General features: G+C 36.3%; 1 protein-coding gene across 1 annotated transcript in view; it reads left to right on the top strand.

The window, feature by feature from the left end:
- The window catches only part of LOC128990314 (probable E3 ubiquitin-protein ligase MGRN1), a 125,241-nt gene that overhangs the window by 32,231 nt on the left and 78,917 nt on the right, over positions 1–14,093 (top strand). Inside the window, exon 3 of the mRNA XM_054412682.1 lies at positions 5,107–5,336. Coding sequence (XP_054268657.1) covers positions 5,107–5,336 — 230 coding nt within the window. The remainder of the gene's footprint in view (positions 1–5,106; positions 5,337–14,093) is intronic.

Here is a 14,093-nt window from a genome sequence, read left to right as displayed (position 1 = left end):
GGACTATTTACAGGCACCTTGTAAACTCCGTAAAATGATTTTGTAACCTTTTGAAAACTGAAATTATTGTTATTTTTTCTTGTTTTATAAGAATGGACTATTTACAGGCACCTTGTAAACCCCGTAAAATGATTTTGTAACTTTTTGAAAACTGAAATTGTAGTTCAACTTTTTCTTGAAGTGTTATTTTCTTGAAACAGTTTTATATAATAAACAATGCAACAACATATTGTTCTTTATTTATTACCTAACGTTGTCATAGTCATATCTTCAAAGACGGGTGGCGGATATATCCGCAGCTTTTCTGCTCATCTGCGGACGGGGAGCGGATATATCCGCATAATTTTTTTTCAAATAAAAACGAGTAAAAAATGATTTGGACAGTATGAAGTGTTCCATTGTGTTTATTTTATGTATATTCGTATAATAAAACACAAAAAAGGAAAATTAATTTTTATTTTTTCCTATGATTTTTGACCGTCCTATGTCACGATTTCGCCCGTCCGGGAAGGGTTAAAACCACAAAAACTGGATTGAAAATGTCACGTGAATGGCTTTGTTATTCGCCAATAAAAGATTCAGTATACTGTGAAGCCTGCTGGTTGTTTTCGGAAAGAAGAAACTTACAGTCAACAACATGGATTGATGGTGTACGAGACTGGCAAGGTCTTTCGAAAAAAAAAATTGAAAAACATGAGTCTAGCTATAGTCATTTGAACGCATGTGTCGTATTCAACCTTTGGAGAAAAAATCAAACTGTTGACGTTAATATGGAATCCAGTGAAAAACGAAACCAACAAATGGATTAAAGTGTTGGATCGAATAGTAAATGTAACGCTTACTTTGGCTGCTTCTAATTTAGCTTTTAGGGGCCATAGAGAAAACATTAGTCAACCGAACAGTGGAAACTTTTTGGCCATAATTGACCTTTTGAGTAAATATGATCCAGTTTTACAAGAAATTGTTACTGGACCTAAGCATAGCAATAAATATATGAGCCCTAAGATACAGAATGAGCTCATACAACTTTTATCAAACAAAGTTGAAAATAGTATTTTAAATGAAATTAAATCCGCACAGTTTTTTTCTATAATTATGGACACAACACAAGATGTAACCAAAAAAGACCAACTGAGCAAGTAACAAGATACGTTTCAATTTCAGAGGATGAAGTAGGGAGACCAATTAGTTTGAATATAAAAGAAAGTTTTTTGGGGTTTAAGGAGGTAATCGACCAAACAGGACAAGGTCTAGCAGAAGATATATTAAAAAGTATTGAAGATAAGGGATTGAAGTGATCAAAATGCCGAGGGCAGGGTTACGACGGGGCGGCAAATATGTCTGGGGTGTACCAAGGGGTAAAATCAAGAATCGAAAATAAACAGAAAACTGCGAAGTACGTGCATTGTGCTGCCCACAATTTGAACTTGGTTTTAAATGATGCCATCTCGAAAATTCAAGAAAACCGAATCTTTTTTGACATAGTCGAACAGCTGTATGTTTTTTTCAGCCAAAGTATAAAAAGGTGGGAAATAGTAAGTACAACTACCTATACGTTGAAAAAACTTTGCCCAACACGCTGGTCATCCCGAATCGACTCCTTAAAAGCTTTAAGACTTAATTATGTGGACATTATGAAAGCTTTAACAACAATCATATTAAACTCATCTCAATCAAATGAGAAATCACGAGCAATTTCATTAAAAAAACATCTAGAGAGCTTCGAGTTTATGTTTCAAGTCGTGTTACACACTCTAATCCTTGAGTCAACAAACCTGGTATCAAAGCAACTTCAAAGAAAAGACACGGACCTACAGAAGGCAACCAAGCTATTAAATGACTCAAAAAGTGAACTGGTAAATATTAGAAATAACTATGACGCAGCTGTTGTTACAGCAACAGCAATTGCTCAACAGTGGGGAATTGAGACCAAATTTAAAGACAAGAGACGCCGAAAAGTTAAAAAAACATTTCGACGAACTAGCAGAGGATGAACGGCTAACGAATGCTGACCGTTATTTTAAAACAGTTATATATATAATGGAACTTTAGATACGGTAATAAACCAAATCACGTCAAGATTTGAGGGGATGGACAAAGTCAGTAGTTTATTTTATTTTCTCACCCCGGAGTATTTAACGTCGTCTACGGACGAACAGTTAAATCTGAAATCAACAAAATTAGCTGCTGAATATAAAGATGACTTTACTTCAGATTTTCCTCACCAAATTCTTGGTTTTCGAAGGACTTTGAAAACAGAAATCGTAAAAAAGAAATCTGTAAAAGAAATTTGCGAACTTTTGTGATTGAGTATTATTCTGTTGCGTGCAGCGTCCCAGACGTGTCCACAGCATACATTTTGTTTTTGACATTACCAGTAACTGTTGCTTCAGCTGAAAGATCGTTTTCTAAGTTGAAGTTGATAAAAAACTATCTAAGAAGTACCATGTGTCAAGAAAGACTGAGTGGACTTAGCATACTAAGTATAGAGAGCGAAACGGCAAGGGATATTGATTTAAAAGAGGTGATAAAAGCATTTGCGTCAAAAAACTCTGTACGAATGAGCAAGTTTAAGTAGTGAAGAAGAACTTGAGCTTGAGACATTTTGTTTGAAATTATTTTGTTAACCTTGTTTTATTCAAGAGTCATTTTGGTATTCAAACACCAAACAAGTTATTTGTAAATGTTGCAAGTTAGCTAATTAAATCTAAGAATTTATTAATTTTGAAAGTACATTGTTAACAATTTTCAATAACCAAATAATAATTTCACATTTTGGTTTTGCCCTAATGTTAATTAGTTAAACACAACTTTTTGCTACTTTATATTTAGCCTACTGTTTTTTTTTTGAAATTTTTAGGCCTACCTTACAAATCATTAATACTAGAGAATTGTTGTATTACATTGTTTTAACCCTCCCAGTGTTACTTGACGAAAATTCGACAAGCAGCACACTTTGTGTAGTGTTACTTGTCGATTTTTCGACACGCAGACATCGTTTACGGCGAAGGCTCTATGACTGACTGAATCAGATTGAACTGGATCGAGTTAGGTATCGTTCTTTCCGTAATATTCTAAGCTTTCTCCAGAGGTCTGTCTCTAAGCGCTATTCATTTTAGTTCCGAAAATATTGTAGCAGACAGCTGACGTGCGTGTATTTGTAAACAGCTAGGTTCCCCCGGACCGATGACTGATGTGTTTTATTACGTTTATCATTGTTTTAGTGTTAAAAATCAAAAGTAGTGATATACGTGGTGCATTATAAGAAGATTTAAGTGGTTTTGAAGTGCTGGTTGATGATCCTGAAGAAGTAGGTAGTGATATTGATGTAAATTATCAGCCAGATTCCTAGCTATGGTTAGGCTATGCATTCTTAGCTAAACGCTATGTACTGAAATCAGTTTTTTGCCCATAACTTATTTATTTGCAAATATACTTCCTTATATTATTATATATTTGTAATCCTCATAAAATTTAGAACAAAGTGGCTATTTTCAAATATTTATAGGCCTATAATTTATACAATTTCATTGAGCGCGAACTTATTTTTTTTTTGAAAATTTTCGAAATTATATTTTTTTTACCTAAAAATTTTTTTTTTGAAAAAATGTTCCTTATGTTTTATATATAATATTGAAGGCCATGATTTTCCAAACAAAATGGTATATAGAACATTAGAATTAACATTGTTTTAAGCTTCTCAGATCCGTTTTAATAAAACCTTGCAAATGCGCCAAAAATAGGTGGACATTAAGGCCTAAACTATGGACACTTGGAGGGTTAATCAAGAGTCATTTTGGTATTCAAGTAGCCTATATCAATCAAGTTACGGTAATTAAATTGTAAGTTAATCTATTAAAATCCAAGAATTTATCAATTTTTATAGTACAGTACATTGTTAACAATAACAATTTTCTATAAGCAAATAATTACTTTACATTTTGGTTTTGCCCTAATATTAATTGTGTTCACTGTTCAGTTAAATACAAGATTTTGCTACTCTACTGACTTTGTTTGTTACTTCCTTTTCCTCACAATACATCATTACTAAAGATATATTTGTAATCCTAGGTGAGGTCAATACTTGAAATTCATACAAAGATAAAATAAAAATGCAATATTTTATTCTGTGCTTAAAGTGTGTCATTTTTAAGTTATAGTATATTTCGTACCTAGGGCCGAAAATGAGGTTTTGCCGGCTTGAGATAGTTTTTAAGTTCGAGACGAAGTCGAGAACTTAAATCGATCGAGAGCTGCAAAACCATTTCGGTCCGTGGTACGAACGCTATTTTTCACCACACTTTACCCCATTACCACTATTCACCACTATAATAATGCACACTGATAGTCAACACAACTACAACTTTAAGGTTATGTAAAGAAATAATTTGAGGAATCAGCAAAAATAAAAATAAATAGTTGCTAGGCAACGGTGACAATAACACAATTATATTGCAAAGCTATGGATTTTGATTGTGTATTTAAAATGCATTCATGTTATAAGTAAGTTAGCGGACAGCTGATTTTGCGGCCCCGGCCTGTAAAAACCTGCTCGGTCCCCAAATTACGATGACAGCTGGCATGGCCAGCAAAACGTAACTTTCAGCCACCAATTAACGTATGTAATACAGCCAAAAACATCATAGTGTGGTGAAAACCAATTTTAAGTGTATGAGTTAATCATAAAAATTGACGAAAACTAAACGAATAAACAATTTATTATAAAATGTCTATATCAAACTTCAATGATCTAAAACAATCTGATACGGATTAAAAAAATATGTATTTTTATTTATTTTACAACCACCGATATTGATATAGGTAATGTGTAGGGTGTGAGTGTATGTAGTGATGTAACTTTATCATCAAAACCATGACTGACTGATATACTTAACAGGCCCTTTAATGTTAATCGGGAATGTGAGCTATCATCATGCAAAATTTCTGCCCACTCCGTCCAGTGGTTATTGCGTGATTGAACTTCAAACAAACAAACACACAAACTTTCACATCTATAATATTAGTATGATATACGTTGGTAATCAAGGTGTTAATAATATTCTCAAACTTTATCATTTGAGGCTGAATGTTTCTTGCCTGTTACAGTTCCCGTATCCACCACCTCAAGCCAATGAGCCGACTAAGACTCTCAAGTGTTTGGTGAACATTCGCAAGGAGTCGCTGCGCTTAGTGAGAGCCATAGGAGGAGGAAAAGGCGATGGGGATGTCATCAAACCATCAATTTTCAACTTGGAGTTCACCTTTGACTGTGACGCTCGTACAGCTATCACAATCTATTACTTTGCAACAGAGGAGTTCACTCCTAACGGTGTTGTGTAAGTCCTCAACAGCTTTTAAAAAAAATATATAAACAATTAGTTTAGTAAATGCAAGAAATAATAAGTTACCGTTTGTTAAGGGCTGTATGAACTTGGAGATAAAATGTTTGATGCATAAGTAAAAAAATAATAGTATACCTTAGGATATGATATGATCTATGAATTAAATTAAGGCGTACAGTTTTAAGTAGCTAGAGTACCTATATAGTGTAACCTCGCTATAACGAGCCTCCATGTAACAAATTACTCTATATAACGTGGTATTTTCCAATCCCTGTGAAAACGCCTTAACACTCAATAGAAAATGTGCCTCTATATAGACTTAGTATTCATTATATATAGGGTTTTATACGTATTTTGTTTGCTATACAGCGAACAAAATCAGTAAAACCCTCTATATATAGAATACTAACTCATTTCGTTGGTAATTTACTTACCCCTGTATAACGAATACCCAAAGTTCGGAACCCCTACATAACGAACATAACCTCTATATGATGGATTCCCACGCTCCCGACCCCTGTAATTTATCCGGGGAGTATTTTATTTGTATTTTATCCAAATTTAGTCGACTGTACGAACACGTCTGAACAGGTGAACCACGCCCTTGCACCCGCACCCATGCAAACAAATTGGAAGCGTGATTCCATGTGCAGGGAGGAGGAGCGGCTCACAAAAACTACCAAACAAACAGAAAAACTGTGGAGGAAGGTTCAAGAACAACGCGCCATTTGAGAGAAACCAGCTGTAATGAACAATTAAAAAAACAAACAACAAACGAATCATCAACAAATAATACATGTAAATCAGACTTTTCAGAAATTCAAAAATTTATAGTCCTCATCTATCCTACTAACTCTCAGCCATTTCTTTAGTTATAAAAAAAGATTTTCAATTCAAAGCTTCTAATAATTTTAAATTCCTACTAAGTAAAACAATAAATTACAGTTATAACAATAGAGACCTTTCAATCATTAATTTAGGCTTTGTAAACAATAGGGATGGACGGGATTGAATTTTTAGTTCGGGACGGGACGGGACGGGATTTTTTCTGTGCATAAAAAGAAAGTCTTGAGTATTGCAGTTACCAAAAAAAAGACATACAAAATCAATTTTATACCGTTTGTGGTACTGATCTATAAAAACCAAAAAATGGGTAACAATATACAGGTACCTATAGAAACTTGTGACTGGCGGTCACGGTGCGATCGTCAAAATGACTGTGGTCACGGGGTGATCGTCGGTATGACTCGCGGTCACGGGATGATCGTCGGTATGACTCGCAGTCACGGCGCGATCGTCGGTAGGACTCTCGGTCACGTCCTGATCGTCGGTATGACTCCGCGGTCACGGGGTGATCGCCGGTATGACTCGCGGTCACGGTGCGATCGTCGGTCCAATAATCGCGTCACGTCGTGATCGTCGGTATGACTTCGCGGTCACGGCGCGATTGTCGGTCCAATAATCGCGATCACGTCGTGATCGTCGGTATGACTCCACGGTCACGGTGCGATTGTCGGTCCAATAATCGCGGTCACGTCATGATCATCGGCATGACTCCGCGGTCACGGCACGATTGTCGGTCCAATAATCGCGGTCATGTCGTGATCGTCGGTATGACTCCGCGGTCACGGCACGATCGTCGGTATGACTCGCTGTCACGGTGCGATCGTCGGTATGACTCCGCGGTTACGGCACGATCGTCAGTATGACTCGCGGTTACGGTGCGATCGTCGGTCCAATAATCGCGGTCACGTCGCGATCGTCGGTATGACTCCGCGGTCACGTCGTGATCGTCGGTATGACTCCGCGGTCACGTCGTGATCGTCGGTATGACTCCGCGGTCACGGCATGATCGCCGGTATGACTCCGCGGTCACGGCATGATCGTCAGTATGACTCACGGTCACGTCGTGATCGTCGGTATGACTCCGCGGTCACGTCGTGATCGTCGGTATGACTCCGCGGTCACGTCGTGATCGTCGGTATGACTCCGCGGTCACGTCGTGATCGTCGGTATGACTCCGCGGTCACGTCGTGATCGTCGGTATGACTCCGCGGTCACGGGGTGATCGCCGGTATGACTCCGCGGTCACGGCATGATCGTCGGTATGACTCCGCGGTCACGTGGTGATCGCCAGTATGCCTCGCGGTCACGGCATGATCGTCGGCATGACTCCGCGTTCACGGTGCGATCCTCGGCATGACTCCGCGGTCACGGCGCGATCGTCGGTAGGACTCCGCGGTCACGTGATCGTCGGTATGCCTCGCGGTCACGGCATGATCGTCGGCATGACTCCGCGGTCACGGCGCGATTGTCGGTCCAATAATCGCGGTCACGTCATGATCGTCGCCATGACTCCGCGGTCACGGGGTGATCGTCGGCATGACTCCGCGGTCACGGCGCGATCGTCGAAATGACTTCGTCTCCTGCGTTCGCGGCCCTATCGCTCGCAATAGCGGCGTCATCGGCACTCGCGAAGCGGCAAAATCGCCGACGATCGGACCAAATCCCGTCCCGAAAAATTCCCGAATCAAATGTAATCCCGTCCCGATAATCCCGATAATCGGGAATATTTTTTTCCCGAAAAATTCCCGAAATTTCGGGACCCGTCCATCCCTAGAAACAATTTAGCTTTTAGGGGCCCCGTTGTAGAATAAATAAATCAAATAATTAATAAATAGGCTAGTGAATAAAATTTGGAAACAAAATAACAAATAACAAACTTAAAGTCTCCATTTTGGTAATGGTGAAATAAATATCTATTAGCCTAGGCATATTAAAAAAGATAGCGGAAAGTTTAGGTACAGTCCTAATCACCACTTTTATTTATGTTTTTTTGGTCGCTGAACACGAATATGAGGTTTGCTGACACTTAATATGCCCGAAACATTGTTTATTTTGTGAAAAACTTCAAAATTTGCTAACTTTTTTTAGGTTTTGGGCTGAATCTCGGTAATTATGAGTTTTTGAAAAGACACTGCATTGTAAAACTAAAGAAGACTAAATTTGCTACAAGTTTTATACATAATATTTGTTTCTACGACAAACTGTTACGCCACTAGAGCACGCTAAAAATCGCCAGATGTTCCAAAAATGTAAATAAACACTAAATGCTGCCGTTTTACATTAGGTTTCCATGGAAACAACCCGTGTTACGATAATTTAACTATTTATTCATGATAATAAACTGAAACATCTATTATATTATTAAAGAGATACAATCAAATTTTATGTAAACGGTTAAGGCCATTTACCAAATAAAAATATAGGCATATGGCACATCAAAATGAAGCTTAGAGTGTGTAGATTTGCCGGAAAGTATTTATATGGACGAATATCCTATGGGCTCTGCCCCACAGGCTGATTTCCATAGGGCTACGCCTGGCATGCTTCCAATGTTTACATGATTTAATTTAATTTAGATAATGAAACAGCTGGTCAGTACAATGAACAGGTTTGTTTATTTACTCGAATAAGATGTTTGCTTTATGTGGATTGAGGAGGGTTATGTTTGGTTTTAAAGTGAGGTTGTATATGTTTTGTAAAGAATTGCTCAAAGTTTCATTTTTTAATTTATATAGTAAGCTACATGTGAAGAGTCTTGAATAAAATTGAAGAAAATGGTAAAACATGTCATTAATAAAGCATCAATATGAAGCAATCAATAATTGATGCTATTGCTACACTAAGGTATGTTGTCATATTCTTAGGCATATATTAGATTTTTAAGATTCAAGATTTTTTATTCCAACATTTTTTTTACAAAGCAATGTTACAAATACAAATTATTACAATGCATTTATAAATTAACATTAAAATTAAATTTTAGAACTAAAACTAAACTAAATCATTTACTATAACAAAACAAAAATATAAATCAAATAAATAAGAAAAAATATGTGGTTAGGTATCTCAACAAGTAATACCGCATTGAAGTTTACTGTGTACAATTGAAAAATAAATTATTCTCATGACTTTTACTGGACACATATTTCTTAAGTAATAGAAAGTTTGTTTAGCTGATAGCATGTATTTATTTAGGTGTTTAATATGTTCACTCCAGCTACAGTTTTTATCTATAAAAATACCCAAATACTTAATATTATCTACACATTCTATATACATAAATCTATCACAAGGAAGAGCGACAGACATTAAGCAGGGAACACATTTATAAGAAATGCGATCAAAGCCTACATTTTTGTCCCTTAGCGAAAATATAATGAATTTGGTTTTATTACTTAGTGTTAATTTGTTGTAAGTAAACCAAATCTTCATCAAATCCAAATCATACTGCATATCAAGCTCCAACAAATTTTGAGAAGGTGAGTTATAACATAGTGCTGTGTCATCAGCAAAACTAGTAAGTGAACCCTTAAATGGACCACAACAAAGACTATTGATAAAAACCAAAAAGAGACCCAAAACAGACCCTTGTGGAACGCCACATACTATTGACTTAAAAGAACTATACACATCCTTAATTTTAACACACTGTTTTGTGGTAAAATGGTATTTTAAAACACTTCGAGATTTGTGAGTGGACTGTATAAAAAATTAATTAAATTGCAAAATAGTTACAAAAAAATTGGAGCACTTGGTGTCTTAGCAAATGAGATACAATGAATTATTTTAAGACATTATTTTAACTGTTTTATGATATATTCACTAACCATGAGTTGTGGAGAAGGGAAGCCAAGATGGCGACAACATGGCCGATACCCACGCCATGAGCTGGATGAGCTATTGGGGAAGACGATGGAGGTACACTGTCCAGACGTGTGATGGGAAGAGAAGAGAATGTCTAATCTAAACACTTTTCTTGATGTCGAAACGACGGGTTAGTTTATATGAGCTCAAGAAAATGTTATTGTAGGTAATGTTCACACGCGTTCACGGAAGCCGCACAAGAAGTTCACGTTGAATGGGAGCTATTACTTTTCAGGGAGTTAATACACAGTTAAAAAATACAATTTAAAACATACAATTATGTGTAACACGAAATAGAGAGTATGGGGGCCTAAGTAGGCTACTATTACAATACACTGTCAATAGAGAACTGTCCCAAGTTAAATGAGCAAAAAATGGAGACTTGATGAACCGGAGTGTTACATCAAGGAGCTTTTCCGAAAGACTGACGCTTGTGGGCATCGGGAATGGACGCGTCCAGTGGTCACATGACCGTCTCGACCAATAAATGTATTGCTATATTTTAGTTCACCAATGAGGGAATACTCAGACCCCTCTAAGCAAGTAATGTTATAGAATAACGTGACCTCTCTCTATCTCTGTGGAAGGGATAACGATAGAAAATCGAGATAAAGCAGTGCTGAGTTGCCTGACAAATAATATTACATCAAATATTTATACGAAATACTGAACACACACTGTACACTATTTTTTAAGTAGCTTCTAAACCAGTGCCAAATTGAACCTCTGAAGCCAGCAAACCACATAATATTTAGTAATAAATCATGATCGGCTGCATCAAATGCCTTTGTTATGTCAACAAATACACCGCCGACATTTAATTTATTATTTAATCCTTCGTAAACACTTTTACAAAAATTTAGGAGGGCATCTTCAGTCGAAAGTTTTTCTAAAAAACCAAATTGTAAAAAAAAAAAATTGTTAACGTTTAGAAAACTTAAACATCGCTTCTTCACTGCTTTTTCTAATATCTTTTTCATTTATTTGTACATCATTTTGTGCCTCATCTTGTTCTTCTTGAGAATTTGATGTCTAGGCCATAGCAGTGTCGGTTTCATCTCTGAAAAGTCTCACATCCCCTCGAGGAGCCAAATGCTTTAGAGACACGTTCGATTCTTGTCCATTTTGATTTTGAACATGAGCATACTGAGGGTTAGCTTCGATAATCTCTACTTCATCCACTTTCTCGTCGTACTTGCTTAGTAGAGCTAGTCCAGGAAAACTTAGCCATGTGGGCAAAGCAATTCCATTGCTTGATCTCCTAGAGTGCACAAAAAAGTGTTCGTGGGGAGTTGCATTGGTAGCCGTACACAGTAAAGATCTAATAGCATGCAATGCATCATTGAGAACACGCTCCCACTGCCTAATTGGTAAATTATTCGTCTTTAGTGCAAGGGTTATTGTTCTCCAAAGTGTTCCGTTGAAGTGCTCGACTTGTCCATTTTTCCTTCTGGATTGTAAGGTGTTGTTTTACTTGTGGCGATACCACGAGAATGTAAAAACGATACTAGTTCTTGAGATAAAAATGAAGATCCTCTGTCGGATCGGAGTGGATGTAACTTGGAATTCCAAACATTGAAAATAGATTACTAAGACAATTAATCACAGTAGACGAACTAGTATTCCTACACAGATATGCAAATGGGAATCTGGAATACTCATCTATGATGGTAAGTAAATAATTATTTCCTGTGCTGGATGGAATAGGTCCTTTGAAGTCAATATTCAATCTTTCAAATGGCGAAGTAGCCTTGATTAGGTGCTGATCAATAGGTTTGTAAAAACGTGGCTTAACCTCAGCACAAACAGAACACGACGTTGTTATATTCTTTACTTCCTGTAGGGAATAAGGGAGATTCTTACTCCTAATCCAGTGGTACATTCGAGTCACCCGGATGGCTTAGTGCTTGATGTAAATCAAAGAGACGATTAGGCCTTTCAGTAACTGAGGCACTGACTCTTGAGAATGTATCTGCTACGACATTTTTATTTCCTGGACGATACACGATATCAAAACTGTAACACGACAACTCAAGTCGCCACCGCAAAATTTTGTCATTTTTGATCGTACTTGAGTGATTCATATCAAAAATATAAGAAAGGGCTTGTTGATCTGTCATTAGTTTGAAATGATGACCGATAAGAAAGTGTTTCCATTTCCGTACAGCTTCTACAATGGCACTTGCTTCCTTTTCAATAGCAGAGTGTCTTCTTTCAGTGTCAGAAAGACTTCTGGAAAAGAATGCGACAGGTCTTCCATTTTGACTTATAGTCGCAGCAACAGCAAAGTCAGATGCATCAGTCTCTACCAGTAGTGGACTTTTTGGGTCAATGGTAGTAATAATCGAGCTGGCAATGTCCTTTTTCAGTTCATCAAAAGCAGATTTTGCAGACTGAGGCAAAAGAAAAGATTTACAACGGACCAAGTTTTGTATTTTGTCTGAAAAATTACGTATCCACTTAGAGTAATGGGCAAACATTCCCACAACACGCTTAAGAGATGTTGCATCTTTGGGAGGAGGCATTTCCAACAACGGTTTCAGTCTGTCTGGATCTGGTCTCATGGTTTTATTACATATCAAATAACCTAATAGCTTTATTGAACTAAGAGAATACTTGGACTTCTTATCGGTCAAAGTGAAATTATACTTTTTAGCTACCTGAAGAAACCTTTGTAAATTCTCGTCATGTTCTGCTTGAGAGCAGCCACAGATGGTTATATCATCTAAATAAGCATAGTCAAAGTCAAAACATTCTTTATTCATTGTTTTGTAGCGTAAGTACATTGAACAATCGTCATTTCTTAAAACTAATCCTTATAATACAATTTCTGTCAATAAGTACAATAATGTGTTAAAAACACCATCATTTCTGTTGGCAAATATTAAATTTAAGGCCTTTAGTTATTTTAAAACTCATCTAGTGAGTATAATGCTCTCTCAACTAGGTGTTCTTTTAATTTTCTCTTAAATTTTGAAAACTCTTGATTTGTGTCTATTATGGTAGAAATTTTGTTTAAAAATTTAGATCCTATATAATTTGTCTTTTTCTCAAACATTTTTAATCGGTGACTTTGCAACCTTATTTTTTATTATATCTTGTATTATAATGGTGGATCAACTGACCAGTCTCAAATTGCTCTTGATTTTGTTTTGAGTAAACAATAGTTTCATATACATAAAGACTAAATACCGTCATAATTCTTAATTCTTTAAAATTTTCTTTAACATGGTCAGTTTGTTCCATATTTAGCATTATTCTGATTGATTTCTTTTGTAGTTTTAATATCTCATTCAGATTATTAATATTGGTTGCTCCATAAACATGTATATTGTAGGCTAAATGAGAATGAATCATACCGTAATAAACCATTTTGAGAGTTGTCAGATCACAAATATTTGTTAATGTCCTGAGAGCAGACACACCTGAATTCATTTTTGCCAGTACTTTTTCAACGTGGGAGTTCCAACTGAGACTGCTGTCTATATTTAGGCCTAAAAAGGTTGTTTGTCGAACAGGTTCTAAAGATGTATTATCAATTTTTATGTTGGGGAAAGCAATTGTTTTGTTTTTGGTAGAAAAGTTAATATAATTAGTTTTAGAAATACTCAAAAATAAATTATACTCAATTAAAAACCTTTGGATATTAATGAGTTCTGAGTTTGCCACAGATTTTATATCCTCAAATTCTTTTCCTGATATCTTTAAGTTTGAATCATTTGCATAAAGAATTATTTTGCTCTCCCTTTGATTTACTAGTGTTTGGTTCAAACCGTTGATGTAGATTATGAACAATAAGGGGCCCAAAATTGACCCTTAAGGTACACCTGTTTTTATTTTTTCAAGTTTTGATGTTATTTTTGTTGTACTGTTTTTGTGAGAGTGTGTTACATCTACATATTGAGATCTGTTTTCTATATATGACTGAAACCAATTATAAGAAATGTTGGTAATTCCCAAATTCTCTAGAATTTCCAACAACTTACTGTGGCAAACACTATTGAATGCTTTTTTAAGGTCCATAAAGATGCCAATACATGT

This window comes from Macrosteles quadrilineatus, unplaced genomic scaffold (genome assembly GCF_028750875.1).
Source record: "Macrosteles quadrilineatus isolate MER2022 unplaced genomic scaffold, UCM_ALF_1.0 Scaffold_1__1_contigs__length_201487025, whole genome shotgun sequence".
Classification (NCBI taxonomy): Eukaryota; Metazoa; Arthropoda; class Insecta; order Hemiptera; family Cicadellidae; genus Macrosteles; species Macrosteles quadrilineatus.
The sequence above is the reverse complement of the archived record's forward strand: the minus strand, read 5'-3'. Positions and strand labels throughout refer to the sequence as shown.